General features: G+C 43.8%; 1 protein-coding gene across 2 annotated transcripts in view; it reads left to right on the top strand.

The window, feature by feature from the left end:
• The first annotated feature begins 16,732 nt into the window (after positions 1–16,732).
• ARHGEF9 (Cdc42 guanine nucleotide exchange factor 9) overlaps positions 16,733–20,477 on the top strand; it is a 239,649-nt gene continuing 235,904 nt past the window's right edge. For both annotated transcript variants that reach the window (XM_028482653.2, XM_055081692.1), the window contains exon 1: positions 16,733–16,810. In XM_028482653.2, the coding sequence (XP_028338454.2) occupies positions 16,781–16,810 (30 nt within the window). In that variant the 5' untranslated portion in view covers positions 16,733–16,780. The remainder of the gene's footprint in view (positions 16,811–20,477) is intronic.

The following is a 20,477-nucleotide window of genomic DNA, read 5'->3' as shown; positions in this document are numbered from 1 at the left end:
TGTCTGTGACCTTACTATGATTTTAGGCAGCCTCTCCTCTAATGGGTGGGGTTGTTTTCCTGTCTTGCTAGTTGTTTGGCATAGGGTGTCCAGCACTGTATCTTGCTGGTCGCTGAGTGGAGCTGGATCTTAGTGTTGAGATGGAGATCTCTGGGACAGCTTTCACCATTTGATATTACTTGCAGCCAGGATGTCTCTGATGGATCCATGTCCTGAACGCGGCTCTCCCACCTCAGAGGCACAGACCTGACACCTGCCTGGAGCACCAATACCCTTTCAGCCACGTGGCTCAGAATAAAAGGGAGAAAAGAAAGAAAAAAATAAAATAAAATAAAGTTATTAAAATAAAGAATAAAAAATTATTAAAAATAAAAAATTAAAAGTATTAAAGAAAAGATGAAAAAAAAAGAAAGAAAGAAGAGAGCAACCAAACCAAAAAAGAAATCCACCAATTATAACAAGTACTAAAAACTATACTAAAAAAGCAAAAAACAGACAGACAGAACCCTAGGAAAAATGATAAAAGCAAAGCTATACAGACAAAATCACACAAAGAAGCATACACATACACACTCACATAAAGAGAAAAAGGAAATATATATATATATATGTATATAAAAAAAGGAAGAGAGCAACCAAATCAATAAAGAAATCTACCAATGATAAGAAACTCTAAATACTAAACTAAGGTAAACATAAAACCGGAAACAAATTAGATACAGAAAGCAAACCCCAAGTCTATAGTTGCTACCAAAGTCCTCGGCCTCAATTTTGGGATGATTCGTTGTCTATTCAGGTATTCCACAGATGCAGGGTACATCAAGTTGATTGTGGAGATTCAGTCCAGTGCTCCTGAGGCTGCTGGGAGAAATTTCCCTTTCTCTTCTGTGTTCTCACAGCTCCTGGGGTTCAGCTTTGGATTTCACCCTGCCTCTGTGTGTAGGTCACCTGAGGGCGTTTGTTCTTTGCTCAGACAGGACGGGGTTAAAGTAGCAGCTGATTAGGGGGCTCTGGCTCACTCAGGCCGTGGGGAGGGAGGGGTACATAATATTGGGCGAGCCTGTGCTGGCAGAGGCTGGCATGATGTTGCAACAGCCTGAGGTGCAATGTGTTTTCTCCTGGGGAAGTTGTCCCTGGATCACGGGACCCTGGCAGTGACAGGCTACACATACTTCTGGGAGGGGAGATGTGTATAGTGACCTGTGCTTGCACACAGGTTTTTGGTAGCTGCAGCAGCAGCCTTAGCATTTCATGTCTGCCTCTTGTTTTCGTGCTGATTGCAGTGGCTCACACCCATCTCTGGCCCTTGTTTAGGTGGTGTTCTCGATCCCCTCTCCTCGCACACTCTGAAACAATGGTCTCTTGCCTCTTAGGCAGTTCCAGACTTTTTCCAAAACTCCCTCTTGGCTAGCTGTGGCATACTAGCCCCGTTCAGGCTGTGTTCACACAGCCAACCCCAGTCCTCTCCCTGTGATCTGACCTCCAAAGCTGGAGCCTCACCTCCCAGCCCCCACCTTCCCTGGGTGGGTGAGCAGACAAGCCTCTCAGGATGCTGAGTGCTGGTCAGCATCGATCCTCTGTGTGGGAATCTCTCTGCTTTGCCCTCTGCACCCCTGTTGTTGCTCTCTCCTTTGTGGCTCTGAAGCTTCCCCCCACCACCCCCCATCTCCGCCAGCAAAGGGGCTTCCTAGTGTGTGGAGACTTTTCCTCCTTCACAGCTCCCTCCCAGAGGTGCAGGTCCCATCCCTATTCTTTTGTCTCTGGTGTTTCTTTTTTCTTTTGCCATACCCAGGTACATGGGGAGTTTCTTGCCTTTTGGGAAGTCTGAGGTCCTATGCCAGCATTCAGTAGGTGTTCTGTAGGAGTTGTTCCACATGTAGATGTATTTCTGATGTATTTGTGGGGAGGAAGGTGGTCTGCACGTCTTAGTCATCTGCCATTTTGAAGGCCTCCCCCCTGCCAGTTTTTTAAGGAGCTTTCCTGGAATCTCCCATCCAAGAGCTTCCACTGTCCTCTAATTTGACAAATCTTAGCAAAGGAAGATAGACACATTCATGCTCAAAAAGAAGGGAAAATGGGTTTTTGGTAGGTAACTTGTCTCTATGCCACAACTGTTAAGAGTGAGAAACAAGCCTTTTACAGTAGTCCATGGCTCTGCCTCCTCAGACCATCTTCCTTCTGGGAACCCTGGGAAGGGAGCTTTTATCTCTTGTTTGGGAGAATGCAATGAGGTTTAAGAAGGGAGAGGTAAATCACAGGTGCCTATAGGAGCTTGGTTGGTAAGTTACATGGCTAACTACTAGAGCTGCTCTGCTCTCTGTATTAAATGTCTCATATGACACACCAAACACACAGGATTGCTGGCCAATCCAGCACAGTTCCATGTGCCTGTTGGACCAGAAACTTAATGTCACACTGCCTCTACATAGGTCACTCAGGGAGCTGTTAACTAGGGAGCAAACCTTCCCCCTTCCCTGAAAACATGTACCACCATTACATCAGCTTGCCATGGGGCTAGCCCCCTTATTACTCCCTAAAAGAACCCTTCTCAGCAGCACTTGAAAAAGTTGAATATTCTTTCATCTTTGAAACTCTGTCTTCCTTTGTTTCCAGGACACCACACTCTTCTGGTTTCACTCCTACCTCACTGACTGCGCCTTCTCAGATTCCTCTGCTCTTTACTCCTCATTTCCCGAGGCTCTAAATTTTGGAAGGCTCAGTCCTTGGACCTCTTCTCTTCTCCATTTGTATTCCCTTCTTTGGTGAATTCCTCATCTAGGCTCATGGATTTAAATAACATTTGTATATTAATAACTCCAATTTTATATGTCCAGCCTGGCCTCCCTGGACATATCTCACTGCCTATTCAACGTTTCCACTTGGATATCTAATAGGCATTTCAAACTTAATATGTCCCAAATTGATCTCTTGATATAAGACCCCATATCTGCTTCTCTTGCACTCTTCTCCACCTCAGTTAATAGTAATTACCAACTACTTTCTTCTAGATGCTCAGACCAAAATCCTTGATGACTCATTTTCTCTCACATCCCACATCCAATTTGTCAGGAAATCCTGTTAGTTCTACCTTCAAAATTCATATAGAATCGATTACTTCTCCCTATTTCCCATGTTACCATGCTAGTCTAAACCACCATCGTCTCTCACTATTACTACATTATTCTTCTTACTGTTCTCTCTGTTTCCTCCCTTAGCCCCCTACAGTCAATTCTCTATACCGCAGCCAGTGTGAGCTTGTTAAAACTTAAGTCAAATCATGTCACATGTCACTCCTCTGCTCAACATTCTTCATTTGTCTCCCATCTCAATTAGAGTAAAAACCTAAATCTCACAATAATCTATTAGACCATACATGATCAGGCCCCCATTACCCCCATGACCTCATTTCCCAGCACAGGCTCCCATTGCTTTCTCCACTCCAGTTACACTGCCCTTCCCTCTCCTATTCAGAACTACCAGGCATACTCCAGTCTTAGGCCTTGCTTGATGTTCCTTTCACCAGAAACACTCTGACCTCAGAGGTCTGCATTGCTTTCTCACTCCAATCAGGTCTAGTTCACATGTCTTCTTAGTGAGATTGTCACTGGCTATCCTTTAAAAAGTGCATACTTGCTACTCCCATCCTCCTCTTTGTTTTTTTTCCCCAACAGCAGTTTTAACCATCTGACATACCATAAATTTTATTTATTTATTTATCCTTGTTATCTGTCTCTCCTGCTAGAATATAAGTTCCATGAAAGCAAGGATTTTTGACTGCTTAATTGACCAAAATATCCCCAATGCCAGAAACAGGAAGTGCCTAGCACACAGAAGGTACCAAATAAATATTCTTTGAATAAATAAGTGATAAGATTTCCTCTCCCCGACTGCCTCCTTATATTGCTTTCCCTCTCCCCAAGAATGTAATCCAGACCTAAACATCCTGAGAAGACAAAGCAGCAGGCTCACAGAAGAATCACACCCCAAAAGGAGAGAAAGAGTGATGGAAAATAAGCAAGTGGTCTTATGCCTACCTGTATTTCATTTGTCTGGCTGCCAAGGTTTCATGAGGCTCTTTCAATGTATGCTCTGGGCTTTGGGGACTAGGATATTTTCATTGCTCCTAACACAACTTTCCCCCCATCCTAGGCCCCCTTTTCCTCCTGTCCATCCTGGATATTAGGCCCCAAACACCCTGCTTTGTGACAGGCTCAGATTCCTCACAGGAGCAGTTACAGGCACACCTGGCTATTGGTAGAGACTAAAGTTTGTGTGGGGCTATTCAGTGTACAAGTGTGGGTGTGTATGTGTGTGTGTGTGTGTGTGTGTGTATTTGTATGTGTCTGACTACATATAGTTTGCATCATATCTGTACCCACTATGTATGAGTGTCAGTTCATGTGGTCTACAATAGATCTGTCGAGGTCTTTCACCATCCTTAGGGATCCTTACTACAATCTTTTCAACCCTACCCTCTACCTCCACCCCACAGTTAATCACCATCATCAGAGCTAACATGTGCCAGGATCTGTGCTAAAGACTTCATGTGTAATCACTAGTTTACTCCTCACAGCAACTTTCTGATATAGGTACTATTAGTATTCTTGTTCTCCAGATGAGGAAACTGAGATCCAAAGAGATAAAGTAACTACCTCAAGTGTATATCTTGCTTCCAGCCAACGTTGGTTTAGGAAAACATATTTCAAACTGTTCTGACTGGGACCCACATTAAAAATACATATATTCAACATCACAACTAACATACAAAATTGAAACAAACTTTTCATAGAATAATATCCTTATTATTTGCCATGTAGTCTGATATTTTCTCTTCAGTTAAAAAAAAAAAAGCTATTCGGGACACTCCTAATGGATTTTGTAACCCAAATGGTCCACTTTAGTTCATTAAAGCCTTGCAGTCTACCCTTTGAAAATCAGTGCTTTAGGGTGGGTGTCCCCTTTCAAGGCTATTTGCATTTCTCAGAGACCTCCAAAATGTCTCCAGTTCCAAAGCGGTGTCATTCTAATCATGGAGTGTGAAGAATCAAGAGGAGCATTGGTCAGGGGGAGATGGAGACACCCCTAGTATGCCTTAGAGTGCCCAGTGAAAGTTGGACCCCGCATGGGTTCAGAATCTGCTCTTCTCTGAACCCATGCACTTTTTAAAATCATTTATCTGAACATCAGTTCATTCAACAAACATTTTCTGAGCCCTCAACACTAAGTGCTCTGCCAGAGGCTGTGGGGAAGCAAAATTATGTGGCGGAGACAAGCTAATAAACATCTAACTACATAAAACAAGCAGTAGCAAGTGACAGAAAAAGGGTGCCAGTAAAACGTTGTGAGCATGCAGAGAAAGAGAGATGGATTTCAACTTGGGTTTAAGCTTCATAGAAGAGATGGCTTTTGGACCAGGCCTGGAAAGATGGCTAAGACTTAGACAAGCAGAAGTAGGGGAAAGATTTCTCAGATGATATATTTTTTTAAAAGCATGTGAGCTGGAAAATGTAGATATGTAGAGAGACTAAAGAGTATTTAGAAGAAGATTTAGGGCCAAGTTATAGAGAATTGTTAATATCTTGCTAAATAGTTTGAACTTCATCTTAAAAATGTTTCATCAGAGGAGGAGCAAGTAATGCTTTAGGGTTCTAACTCTGGCAGCAGTGTGAGAATGGTTTGAAGGGCAGCAAAAATGGAGATATGTTGGCACTTAGGCAGCTGATATGATGGTCAGGAGAGAAATAAATGAAGGCCTGACCTGAAGCAGCTGTTATAAGTATGGGAAGGAGGGGATACAGAGGAAGTGCCGTAAGGGCAGAGGCAACAGGACTTGGCAACTAATTATATGTATGTATGTAGAGGTGGTGCCTTCTCTCTTCTTTCCTGGTTTGCCCTTCACCCCAGGGCTTCCACAGAAGCCTGATGAACTCTGTGAATCCACCCGTACCAGAAAAAGGAAGCATGGGTATGGGTGGGTGGCTCCTGCTGGGCAACAGGTGAGGAAAAGAGACAGTTCATCATAGGCAAGCCAGGAGGCCAGGCTGGACGGAGTCACCTCATTGTGTTGCCATAGCATTTCAGAAGATCATAGAATTTTAGAGCCAGAAAGGGACCTTAGGATCCTGCTGTGAGGATGTCCTGCTATGAGGAGGATACAGATGAGGATGGAGTATAGCAAGGAAGAAGACTTTAGGAAAAGTCTTAACCTTGATCTTTTAAGCTCACCTCTTTTCCCTTCCTCCTCGTTTTCTTTCTCCCCCTCCTCCTCCTCCCTCTTCTTCTTCCCCTTTTCTCCTTCCTCCTCATCCACCACTGCTTCCTCCTCTTCCTTCTTTACCCTTCTTGTTCTCCCTCCATCACTTCCTCCTTTTACCTCTCCTCTTCATTCTCTTCCTTTCCTACTTATCCCCTTCAACTTCCTCCTCTTCTTTTTCTCCCCCTATTTCTCCCTCCTTTTCTTCTACCCCTGACCCTCCTCAGCACCTTCACTAACAAAACAAGTTTCCCTTGGAGTTCAGGAGTCAGAGCTTGGAACCTGAGAGGTGACTCAAGTCATCCAGGTTGATGGGGGTGGGGGAGCAGGTCCTATTGAAGGAACCTTACCTTCCATTAAACGGACACCTTGCTGGCTTCCTTTGTAATGCTTTTCCTGGTGAAGCACTCCTCTGGCTGGAAGAGTCTCTTCTTGCCCTTTTATCACCCCCATGGAGAATGGTTTATCAGGCCTGTTGAAGAGAACGTTGAGTAGTTTCCTCAAAGAAGCTCTCAGTGGGAACTGGGGCTGGAGGCCATGGCTCTTGCTTCTTTGCTCTTTCTATTGGCCTCTCACTTCTATAAGTGTGGTCCATGGGCCAACAGTATCTGTATCACCTAGTAGTCTGTTAGAAATGCAGAACCTCATGTCACACCCCAGACCTAATTGAAACAGAATATTCATTTAGACCATCCATGAATATTAAAATTTGAAAAGCACTGCTCTGCATGGACTACCTCCCTCCACAGACACAGCCATTCCTACAGCATACCAATATGAATTTGTCTGGAACTATGGAGAGGTAGAGAAGCTAAAGGTCAGAGAGCTCTAGAGGGCAGGCCTCTGAAGGACCCTCTCTACACTCTATAAAAGCGCAGGTCAAAAAGCATTAAGAGACTCTAACAACACCATTTGACAGATGAAAAGACTGAGTGGCTTGCCCAAGGTCACACAGTAAGTCAGCACTCATCCGACTCCCAGTCCAGTGCTTTTTTCATCTTGGCTCACTGACTTCTTTGCATGGTTCTCTAACACAGCCTTCCATGGATGGAAGAGTCATTCTACAGCATTTCTGGCAGGTACTCTTCCAGACTCTATTTGTATGCCTTCAATCATTGGAAGTTCATCACTTCATAAGTTTGGACTTTAACATGTGAGTTTGGCTTGCCAGAGAATCTTTGAGCAGATATATATTGTTCATGAGCTTTGCAAGGTCCTGAATCCACCCAAGTTGTTTAAGAAATACCTCTGCTCAGATGGGGATTAATTCTACTCATCCAATTGTAACTCCTCATGCGGTTATTTCAGTTCCTGCCTTTGTACTAAAAATGAATAGTGGACTGGAAAGCAAATTCCTTAGATAAATAGGAAGTTGTTTGAGGCTGAAAGGCATGGCATGGGAGAAAGAGAAGAGGGAGACAAAGAGGAAAGAGGTGAGTGCTAGGAAAGGGGGATGGATGAGATGAACTTGAAGCCACTTCATTTATCCAAATTTGAGAGTAAAGAGCCCATGGAGAGCTTAGATGAGGAGAGTAACTAATGGGTCTTTATCACAGAGGAAGGAAGATGCTTTTCATCTGGCTGGTCCCTGTAATCAAGCTAAAGTGGCCTTAGGGAAAGGCAGTTGGGCCAAGTACTCTTACATTCCAGGGCAGTGCTTTTTGTAGCAGCTCATTGAATCCTGTCCCTGGGCTTTGCCTCTTGAGACCTGAAGAAAGGCAAGTGTGGCCACTTCCTTCCCGCTCTTCCCTGGGCTGCTTGAACCTACTTTAAGAGCTTACTTCAAGTGTCTCTGGGGTCCACTGGGTCTCTTCTCTGGCTCAGGTCTGCAAGGTCAGGGAGCTGCTTTGGGGAACTTAAGGATGATGAATTACATTCCTAGGCAAGTGACTATCTTATATGATGTTCCCACAGAAGAAATAGGAGTCCACATGTTCAGCAAACCTTCTTCCCCAAATCAGGAACCCTACCTGTTCTCAACATCTCTGACTATTAATTATGCATCCAAATACAGATGAAGATGTTTCCTATCCTTTTTTAGCAAGGAAAATTACCTCAACGACTCCAACATAGTGACAAGAGTTTGGTCTAGAGCTGGTCTTTCCACATTTTAATGTGCATGTGAATCACTAAGAATTTTGTAAAAATGCTGGTGCTAAGTCAGTAGGTCTGGGGTAGACCTGGGATTCTGCATTTCTTATAAGCTCCTAGGTGATGCTGATGCCACTGGTCTGAGGTCCACACTTTGAGTAGTATCAAGGGTATAGACAAGCTTAAAAATTTATCCAGTTGGATTTTTCTTCTCAAAGTCTAGGCCAGATTATATTTAGGTGTATACCTATATACACCTTTCCTATTGCACTAACATCTTGCTTTAAATTCTTCCCTGTGTTAGCTTATTTGGCATGACATCTATCATGTTTATCATTTCTTCCTCTCCTGACTTCACAACTCTCAGCTCCTTGGAAGCACAAGCCATCTGCCTCTGCTACTGGCTGTCCCTTCCTTCTTACTTTCATCTCTTCATATTCTGGCCCTGCCTGCTTCTCTGACATCATCTCTCACCACTGTCTTATGCTTCACTACATTCTGCCATGCTGACCTTTTTCTGCCCCTCACATATATCAGTCTCATTTCCAATTCTGGGCCTTTGCTTTTGTTGTCCCTTCCTGTTTGGAATGCTCTTCCCCCAGATCTTTGCATGGCTGGTTTCTTCTCATCATTCTGGTGTCAACTCAGATGTCACCTCCTCAGAAAGGCCTTTCTTGGCCACCTAGCTAAAACAGTGTCCTCCTTCCTCAGTTACCTTCTATTATATCACCCTGTTTATTACTTTCAAAATAACTATTCAGTACCTAATATTACTTTATTGTTTTGGGGGTTCAATGTCTAAATATCTCCATTATAACGTAAGCTTCTTGAGAATAGAGACCCAGTTTGTGTTGTTAACTGCTGCATCCCCAGTATCTAGAACAGAACTTGCCACATAGTTTGTGCTTTAAGCATAATGCTTGGCTGACAGAGTGTCTTTCTGGACATTCCTCCTCTCTCATTGAAGACTTTAGCTCCTGAACCATCACTTGTCTTCATCGTTCCCTCGTCTGTCTAACCTCAACATTACTGTAGATGGCCTATTCAACCCTGGCCTCACTTTCACCCCACCTCAGTCAGAAAACTCCTGTGATAACATCCTGCATCTTGTTATAGCAAGTAACTAAATGAATTGCCTCCAGAATCTCAATTTCGGGCATCTCCCCTCTGATCACTGTCCTTTTATTCCAGCTCACTTACTCTGGGGCCTCTACTCCAGCAATTCTTCCACATCATCAAGATCTCCAATTCACTGACCCCACCATCCCATTAACCTTACCCCATACTCATCACCCCTTCTCATGTTCTCTTTTCCCCTTCTGTCCAGCTTAGATTCCCTGGTCGATTATTGTGACCACTCCCTTGAAAATGCTTTCAACGTTACTTCCCATTTCTTTTCCCATTGTGCGTTCCTGGAAAATCTACCCCAGATTTCACCCAACCAGCTATCTTTTCTATACCTGTGCTTGAGCAGCAAAATAGACTGAGGAAAAGTCCCACAGTTGAGCTGATTGACTTCGCTTTACCACAAGCCTCAACTGCGCACTCAACACTTCCTGAAAACACTACTACGTGTCCCTAATATGTTTGCTTTTTCACTTTGTCTTAGAGAGAGTGGCTTTCAACTTTAGTTGCATGTTAGAATCATCTAAGGATCTTATAAATATACTGATGCCCAGGATATACCTCATTTCAGTTAAGTCGTAATCCCTGAAGGTGAGATCTAGATAGCCGTGTTTGTTTTTGTTTTTTTGCTGTACGCGGGCCTCTCACTGTTGTGGCCTTTCCCTTGTGGAGCACAGGCTCCAGACGCGCAGGCTCAGCGGCCGTGGCTCACGGGCCCAGCCGCTCCGCGGCATGTGGGATCCTCGCGGACCGGCGCACGAACCCGCGTCCCCTGCATCGGCAGGCGGACTCCCAACCACAGCGCCACCAGGGAAGCCCATAAGGGGAGCTTTAAAAAACACTGCTATCGGGCTTCCCTGGTGGCGCAGTGGTTGGGAGTCCGCCTGCCGATGCAGGGGACGCGGGTTCGTGCGCCGGTCCGCGAGGATCCCACATGCCGCGGAGCGGCTGGGCCCGTGAGCCACGGCCGCTGAGCCTGCGCGTCTGGAGCCTGTGCTCCACAAGGGAAAGGCCACAACAGTGAGAGGCCCGCGTACGACACACACACACAAAAAAGCTCCCCTTGTGATTCCAGTGTGTAGCCAATGTTGAGAACCATTGCTCTTAGAGGACTATTTCACAGTTGCTTCTCTCTCCTATAACTTCTAATGACTCCTCCTTCCATACCCCTCTCTCAGCTTCATATCTTCTCTTCATTCACCAAATATACAGGCCCAGCAGCACCTGCACCCTTGCCCATTTTCTTTGTCTTCCTTCTTGCTAGAGTACAGGAAGTAGCTCTGTTCCTATCAAGAGCAAGCATCATCTCTTATGCTCTGGATCCTTCCCTATCACCTTCTCGAAGACTTTGCTCCTGCAAGTAACCCTTCTGCTGCACCTGTGCTTCTCAGACTTTAATGTACATGCAAATCACCTGGGGATCTAGTTAAATGCAGATTATGATTCAGTAGCTCTGAGATGGGGCCTGAGGTTCTGTGTTTGTAACGTGTCCAGATGATGATAATGCTGTTGGTCTGTGGACCATGCTTCAAGTAGCAAGGTCCTATATTATCAGCCTTTACTTCTCATTCCCATGCTCTTAAACTCTTGTTTAAATTGAAAAAAAAGAACAACTTCCTTGGCCTCATATATCTGTCCAAATGTTACCCTATTTCTTATTCCCTTCAGAGCAAAATGTTTCAAAGAGTTATCTATACTCTTTTCCACTTCTTTACCTTCATTAACTCTTTTTTCCTTTGTTCACTCCTCAACTCACTCCAGTATGACTTCTGTTACCCTCGTGTTAATGAAACTACTCTTGTCAAGGCCAATGACTATGACCGTGTTACCAATACAATGGTCATATCTCTATCGTCATCCATTCAACTTAGTGTCATTTCTCAAAACTTTCTTCACCTGAATGAGATTTCTTCTGGTTTTCTTTCTACCTTACTGACCACTACTTCTCAGTCTCCATTTTTGACTCCTCCCTCTCTACTGAAATTTAGTCTAATTGTCGGAGAGCCTCAAGACTCAGTCCAGGACCCTTTTCTACCTACATTCTCTCTCTAGATAATCTCATCCCATCTACATGAGGATGACTCCAAAATGTATATCTCCTGGCACATCTTCACTCCTGAGCTCTAGTCTTGTGTATCCAATTGTCTTTCTGACATCTTCTCTAATAATATGACTAAAGTACAGCTCACACTTACTACATCCAGAATAGAAGTCTTGATTTCCTTCCCTCCTCAAATCTGTGTTTCTTCCAGTCTTCTCACATTAGCAAATGGTACTACCATCTACCCAATTGTTCAAGCCAAAAAACTAGAGTCATCCTTAATTCCTCCTTACTTTCCCTCACACTCTATATACAACCCATCAACAAGTTCTGTTGTTTCTACCTCTAAAATATATCTCAAATATTTTTGCCTCTGTTCATCATCTTCACAGCCTTTCCATCCCAAGTTATATCATTTCTCTCCTGGATGACTACAACAGCTTCAACCTCTTGTCCCTCTTTCAATTTGTTTATCATATAATAACCTGAGTGCTCTTTTACAAATGTAAATCAGACCAACTCATTCTCTTGCTAAAACCCCTCAACTCCCTCCGCTCTCTCCCTGTTGTTCTAAAAATAAAATACAAACACTCTACTATAATTTTCAAGGCTTTATATGACATGTTTCTACCAAATATGTCTCCTACAACTCTTCTACCTTCTCTCTACCATTTCAGCCTCACTGGGCTTCCAATTCCTGGGACACTCTAAGCCTATTCAATCCTTCAGACTTTTGGACTTTCTGTTTTCTGTGCCTGGAATACTTCCCCCCTACCTCTTTACTTGGTTGGCTCACTTTAAGCCTATAGGCCTCAACTTAAACATCATCTCCTTGAAGAGGCCTTCTTTATCTAAATTCTCCCTTCCCCCACAGTTACTCTCTATTCTTTCACTTTCTTTCTTTCATAGCATTTATCACCATCTGTATTAGCATATTTATTTACCTCATTTACTTGTTTATTGGATAGAAGTGAAGGCATGGATGGTGTCTGTCTTGTTCATTATTATATAATCAGTGCTTAACATACCATGCCTGTCACATAGTACACACACATGTTTATTGAATTTACAAATGAGTAAATAAGAATAGGTAGTGATATATGTACCTAATATCATTTTGTCAAGACAACACAGGTTATAATGTGGATATTAGCATTAGGCTCTCAATACTAGCATTTTAGTAGTTGTATACTTTTAATTTTTATCCTTTTTCACTGCTGCATTCCACTCACTCTTGAGAATCAAAGGTCTAAGTCTCATTCCAGCTCAGCTGCTGAATTACTCTGTGACTTTGGGAATCCCATTTACTTCTGGGGGCTATATGTTATTGTCCGTAAAATGAGAATGTTGGAGGAGATAATCTTGAAGATCTTTGCCAACTTTGATATCCATTGATAAGTGATTGTTTAACACTATTAGGTAAATGACAATTAGTGTATTCATTGAATAATTGGGAAACCTGAGATACAGAGAAGCTGGGCCCTTACCCCAGGTTACCCAACTGTAGTGAATTCAGTTCTTTACTCAACTCTGCCCAAAGCCACAGCCACAGCAGGTGGAGACAAGCTTGGGCTGGTGCCTCTGCCCTCAGAAGACTGCTTCTGGGCTCCTTGAATCACAATGGACTCAAGTAAAGAGAATATACTAGGCTGGAGACATACCTAAGATTGTCTCTCTCCTCATGCTGCTCATGGCTGAAAAGAGGACAGAATTTGGCACTTGTCCACTGAGAGCTGATGCCAGGCTAAATACCAGTTAGGCTTCTGAGAGATCACAAGGCTTCAAGGGAGAGGTCTGGGGCACAGAGATTGTGGAAACTCTTTTTCCATATTTCTATTAACCTGTTCTGAATGCTTACTGGTTGCCATGCCTTGTGCTAAGTGCTTTCTTTCCATAGACAAATTTATCAAATCTTCAAAACAATCTTGTGAAGTAGACAATATTATTACCCCTATTTCACAGATAAGAAAACTACCAAGATGCAGAACATTAAATACATGCCTGAGTAAGTACCAAAGTCAATAAAATTCAAGCAGTTCTGGCCTCAGATCTTTTACCTTCTACATTATAACACCTCTAACTGCTCATATGTTTTAGGCAAATAGGTACTCCAGACATAATGGATTCAATAGTGTCTATGCCTATGGGATCAACATCTCCTCTTCTACAAGAGTCTATAGGCACATACATTAACACTGGAATGTTTGCCCTCAGATCCATTCTCCATTTTTCTCCTGCAAACTAAATTTCTTATGCTCCCTTGTTTCACTTATTTTGTCCAATGGGAGACACCTGTGGGAGATTAGTGGGCAGGAGGAGGGAAGAAGCCAGGGTGTTTCCTTCACCTCCAGCTTCAGAGAGGTATATTCTGGAAGTGGCTGTTTCTCCTCAATGACTCTAGCTTCTGTTGGACAATTCCTCCAATCATGGCATCTGCACTATCAGGCCACCCACTCCCTGCTTTTAGCTTCAATTTAGTTTCTGGGTTCTGGCAACATTACCTTTTACCATTAACCATCTAGCTCTAAGAGTGGTAGCAGTTTTCTGTGGTTGCTAAATGCTGGCTTGCCTCACCATCCCCTATTTGGCTTCTTTGTTTTGACAGTGTCATATGTTCCCTGTATTAAATGCTCTCTTTAAAAGATGTAGAGTGGCTTCTGTTTTCCTGACTGGATCATGATTGATATAGACAACGTCTATAATCCCAGGGCTTCTCACTATCACATAAATTGGTTTATATCCTTCAGAGCATATATCACAACCTTTAATTATCTTGTTTGTATACTTATTTTTTGTTTATCTCTTCTCCACTTTAAGTACATTTTAAAGCCCATGAGAAACTTTGTCTTGTATCTTGAGTAGCTATCCCTATGCCTGGCACATAGGAGCTCAATAATATTGTTGAATGAATGTATCCATTAAAAGATAATCCAGGTTTTATTGGATATCACCTATGTGCCAGTCACTGTTGTAGGAGACAGCAAGGTTAGTAATTCATTGCCCCCAGTTTAAAAAAAAAACAACTTATATTTCCACTTAAGTGACAATAAATAGAAAAGTGTATACATGACCAGTGTATTAATTTGTCAGGGCTGCCATAACAAAGTACCACAGACTGGGTGGCTTAAACAACATACATTTATTTTCTCACAACTCTGAAGGCTAGAAAGTTCAAGATCAAGGTGGTCTCTTCCAAGGCCTCTTTCCTTGTCTTGTAAATGGCTGTCTTCTTTGTCTTCACATGGTCTTCCCTCTATACCAACCTGTGTCCAAATTCTCTCTTCATATAAGGACACCAGACATATTGGATTAGAGCCTACCTTAATGACCTTATTTTTACTTAATTGCCCCTTTAAAGACCATGTCTCCAAATATAGTCACATTCTGAGGCATTGGGGTTTGGACTTCAACATACAAATTTGGGAGGGGGCACAATTCAGCCTATAACAACAAGTAAAAGATCATTTTCAGTTGAGAAAGCTAAATGGTGGTGCTACAGAAGTTAGATGAAAGATGATAACATCAGGTTTTAGAGTATTCTGGGAAAGCTTTCTAGAGGCTGTGTGCTTAGTGCCAGGTCTTAAAGAGATCTTAAAGAGTCATGACAGCTTGAATGGGCTGGTTGGCAGGGGAGGTGCATCCAAGAGGCTCAGTGTGAATGAAGGCCCCAAGGTGAGAAAGTGAGGAGACATTGTAGAATTTCTGATTACTGAAACATCAGACTTGGGAGGATGTTGAAAGGTCAACCAGGCTAAGCTCCCATTTGATTCAGGAATCCCTTGCCAAAGGACAATTCAGCTTCTGCTTATACCCCTCCCAGGACAGGGTGCTCATTAAGGCAGCTCCTTCGACATTTGGCCAGCTGTTTGGCCAAAACAATGGCTTGGATGAAGAGGGGAGGGTTTGCTAGGAAGTAGAGGACAATAAGGTGGTGAGTGGGGCCAGTGATGTCTTCATACCATTCACCTTCAGGCACTCTTTCTGATGTCATATTTTAATTCCTTCTTGCTGTAGCTGCAACCTCTGTTTCTGTAATCCCTTTCTTTCCTGAACTTCCCTGTGGGTCAGGAGCATTGGATTCTTGTCCTGTTTGGTTGTGCTACCATGGGCAAATATCTTTCAATCTCAGGGCTTCAATGTTCATGTCTGTAATAGGGGACTAATTAATTAACACTCCCTGTCATGTCTTCCTCACAAGGTTATTGTAAGACTATATGCAATGATAATGGGTGTGAATGTGACCAACAGCATCTACTCCCAGCAGACGCAAAGAAGTCAGCCTGGGTTGAATTGCCCAGAGTTAGAGGAATCATGAAGAGGTGGGTGGTTTCTCCGTTTGCCTGTTTTGCTGATGTTCATTTGACTTATTCTCAGCAAAATAAGCAAATGGAAAATTCATTCATCAACAAGCTACCTTTTATATTCCTGAGGGTGTGAGGAAGAATCCTGAGGATGTGTGTGTGTGTGTGTGTGTGTGTGTGTGTGTGTGTGTATGAATGACAGCAAAAAGAAGCCTGGAAAGCAGCAGAGGGTAAAGTTGAGACTTTATCTTTTTTCTGTGACCTTAGATAGGTCTCCTCCATCATTTATTTATTTATTTATCTGTAAGATGGAGATACTAATGCCTGCCTCCACAAGGTTGTTCTGAGAAGTGAAAGTGATAATGAGGATGAAATCCCCAAGAGAGTAGCACTAGGAGAGAAGACCCCAGGGGACTATGTAGAGGGAGTGCTGGAGGGAGTGAAGTGGGAGAGTGCTGGCATAGCTCCACTGGGGCAGGATCTTATTATTTAAAAGGCTGGCCTAACACCTCTGGCAACTTTGGAAAGGACTTTTTGCTGACTCGACACAATTGGGGAGCCCCACAATAAACAGCATCTAACTCCAGTGCAGCCGGAGGCAGGCAGAGGTGGCAGCTGCCTTCTCCTGGGCGGAGGTTATTCACCCACATCCTCTCCCTGCACCCCACCTCCCAGATCTCAAGCCTCAGCAGGGGACAAAGGCAGTCGGTGGGGAACCCCCTCCCACGTTTCCCCAGGCCAAGCACCTCGGGAGCTGCGGGGCAGAAAGGCAGAGCCTGCCTGCAGGGATGGAACAACCTGAATGAAGGCGAGGTCCGCAGCGGAGGGGATTGGGCTGTAGGGCTGTGAAGGAGGCGAGGGGGAGGGGGCGCTGGGGCTTTCGCTTGCTCCAGCTCTGCCAGCCCAGCCAGCCCGAGACAACCCGCGCCAGCCACCGGGGCCTTGGAGAAGCCGGACTTCATTAGCACCATGCAGTGGATAAGGGGTGGATCGGGAATGGTGAGTGCACATAACCGCAGCTTCCCCAGCTTGAGCTTCAGTCCCCTAGCCCCACCCCCAGCTCCTTCACCAGCCGCCAGGCAGTGAGCCCCCTAGTCTCTGCCCACCGCCCTCTCCGCTGTCCTTGAGATACCAGCAAGCTTGCTGTGGCCATTTTAGGAGCCCTTGCTTGCCTGCCTGCGAGGAAAGCCCCCTCCCTTCTCCGTCCCCGTTCTTACCAACCCCGAGCGGCGGTGGGGGGGGGGTCACCTGGAAGACCAGAGAGGCAAGAGGGCTGGTAGAGGGGCTCTCTGGGAGCAGTTAGTCTCGCAGGAGGGTGGGGGGATTGGGGGGTATGGCACGGGGTTGGGAGGGAGGGGGTAGTCACAAAGCCTGGGATTTTGGAGGGGGCAGTATGGGAGAGCTGCGTGTATCCCCTTCCTGGGACGAGCCAGAGAGCCATTCTCAGGGAAGCTGCTTGGGGGAGTCCTGAAGCCCTTCCTTGCCTGGGCTCGGGTCACCCTGTCCACACTTGGAGCTTTGTCAAGGAGAGACAGCTACAGAAACTGCCATCCTGGAAATGGATCTGGGCCTCATTCAGTTAGGAGAGCTCTCCCCCCCACCCCCATCCAAGGAGTGTGTGCTTGTGTGTGTGTTTAGTATCATCCTCCAACAGTTCATTGTATGCCATGATGCTCTGTTCTCCACCTGGAGACCTTGGAATGACTTCCTTTGCAGAGAGGAAGTGGTGGCTGCATCTTGATGCCTCTCTGACTCAGCCAGGGGTAGCTCAAGTCTGGTCAGGGACTCTGGGGCATGGGAGGCCACCATGCCTTTGTCCTCAGCTGGGAGGCATGGGCAAGAGGGTCTTGGAGGGCAGTAGGGTTGGGTCAGCAGGCACTGATGGCACTGCCACCCATAACTTACAGCTGAAGGAAAGTAGCCTGAAGCTGCTGGACAAAAATTGATCTTTAACTCCTTTTTTTGCTCCCGTTCTGGAAAGGAGGAGGGAATCTGGTGTGGGCTAGGACTGTATTCAGAGGAGCTGTCCTCTTCCCTTCCTTGCAGTTTCCTTAGACCTCTGTTTCAGTGGTTCTTGAAGTCATTCAGTTTGTATTTGCCAGGGCTTCAAGAGACTCTTCTCAGATCTCCCTCTTTCCCTGGGGTCCCATAAAGCTATTTCAAATGTTTGTAGAACCAGACAACCATAGAGCAGGAAAAGACCTTTAAATCCTTGTTGTCCATCCAGGAAAGTTGAGACCCAGAGAGTGGGAGAGACTTGCCCAGGGCCACACAGCTCCATGAAGGCAAAACTCAGTCCAGCAAAGGAGTCTCCTGACTGTCACTGTCCCTCTCCACTGCTACACAGAATCATCAAATGGTGCTGATAAAGGCAGAAAGGAACAAAGAGTCATGATCTTGATAAAGGACTTCCTTCATGAGAACTAATGCCATGAATTTTGCCTGAATAAAACCCATGACAGTCCTAGTATTTCTAGCAACAGGGTCTAGGTGAGACCTCCTTCCTCTCCTAAATATATTGTAGTATAAGGGTCCAGAGCCACCCATTGACAACAGATTAAGTTAATGGAGAAATCTGAAGTTTTGCCGATTGTGTGTGAGAAAGGAGAGAGTAACAGAAAACTTGTGGAGACTATGTAATTAAAGATTGATTGATGGAGAAATCTCATATTTTTAGGAGACTGAAGTAGTGAATATTATATGATGAAAGCATTTATTTAACTATTTGCCAGAATTCAAGAGATAAGATTAGTAAATTCTATTATAGCCTGGAAGGCAGGAAACTTCTAACCTTGGCCCTGCTGTTTAACAGGAGTGCTTTGAGCCTCAGTTTTCTCACCTATTAAATGGGGCTATTAATGATTACCAAAATTCCTTCCAGGTCTGAGATTCTCAGTTTCCTAGAAGTAAATGTTGGGTAAAATTTAACTAGTGGTTTGTTATGAAAAAATAGGAGTATATATTTAGCCACCATTTTATAATATGGCTAGTCAAAAGGTCATTGCTCGTTGTTCTTTCATTTGCAAAGCCCTTGAAATCCAGATTGAACTCTTCATAACAGTGAGATTTCTTTGAACATTTGACTGTTGTAACTGATTGCAAGTGTCACATGTTACACAAAGGTCCTTGAACAGTAAAACATCAGTTGGCATTTTACAGAATAAACTCCATCTCAGTAGATAGTGTTAAAATAAACTGTGAGCTCACTTTTGATGGTAAATTGTTCAGTGTATTTATTCATAGCTTGTGTCTGCAATGGCAGTTTGTGCTGGGTTAGGCAGTATGCCTAGAGTGGAAAGAAAGCTGGTCTCAGAATCACAAGTCTGACACTGAGGGGCCTGGCTTTTACACTTCTCAGCTCTGAAACACTTGACAATTGTCAAACCTCTTCCATTCTCAGTATTCTCACCCATAAAATGGGGACAAAGTAACTTATCTCATAGGATCTATTGAGCTTATTAATTAATTCAACAAAAACCTAGAGTCTACTATGAATTGACACTGATCTAGGTGCTGGGGGCAGCAGTGAACAAAAAGAAATTATCTGCTCTCATGGATCTTACATTCTGAGGGTCAAGGGAGCTCACTAAACAATTACACAAATGACTACACAATATGTCAGGAGATGCTAAGCTCTAAGAAGAAAAAGAAAACCTGGTAAGAGAATAGAGAGAGATAGGGCTGGGATGATATATTAGATAAATCAGTCAGAGCCTCTCTGACTAAGGAACATTTGAGCAGAGATGTGAAGGAAGTGAAGGAACAAGGTCTCTGGGGATGTTTAGGTGAAGAGAGTGCTAGCCATAAGAAACAGCCAGAGAGAGAGAGCACAGCTGGTTTGTTTAAGAAACACAAGGAGGCCAATGTCCTGGGGACATTTAATCTGAGTGAGATGGGTAGTTTTGAACAGATAGGGACATAATCTGACTTAAATTTTAAGAGGATAATAGATTGTAGTGGGGCAAAGGAAAGACCTGTGAGGAGGGTGTTAGAATAGTCCAGGCTAGAGGTGATGGTGGCTTGGACCAGGGTGATGAAAATCTGTATGAAAGTGCTGTACTCAGCATTGTAGACGGTCTGTGTCTTTCTCCTTTCTGACCACCCATCCAAATCTCGAATGGCTGAGTGTGGAGCTAGAATGAACAGAGTGGGTGGATGCATGCAAGGGAATTTTGTGTCTATGTCAATGATCCAATGATATGCTTTGGGCTCCTGGCCTCTAGTGAGGCTAATTGAGGGTTGATTCTGTGTGGATTACCAATGAACCAGTCTCTTGCTTTCTGGGATTCTGGAGAATATTAATTATATTATTAGTACTTTGAAGATATGATACACTTAACATATGTGCCATCTGGAATGGCTCATTTTTAATACTCTCTCCTCTATGTGACAAAATTATTTTCAGTAATAATCATGTACTAATCAGTACTAATAATTATTTTATTGATTTGTTTTTTAATTTTCAAATAATTAACAATGAAAAAGAATGAACTTCAATTTTAAAGATATTCAAATTCAGTAACATCTCATATATGATCTAAAATGTGTACTTACTGAACAAAAATACTACACTTTACAGTTCGTATTGTCTTCTCTGTTTTATATTTTAAGCACAAATAAAAACTCCAATTGGTCACATAGATGACAGAATTGAAATAAATTACAT

This window comes from Physeter macrocephalus, chromosome 21 (genome assembly GCF_002837175.3).
Source record: "Physeter macrocephalus isolate SW-GA chromosome 21, ASM283717v5, whole genome shotgun sequence".
NCBI classification, from domain to species: Eukaryota; Metazoa; Chordata; class Mammalia; order Artiodactyla; family Physeteridae; genus Physeter; species Physeter macrocephalus.
This window is presented reverse-complemented; position numbering and strand designations above follow the sequence as displayed.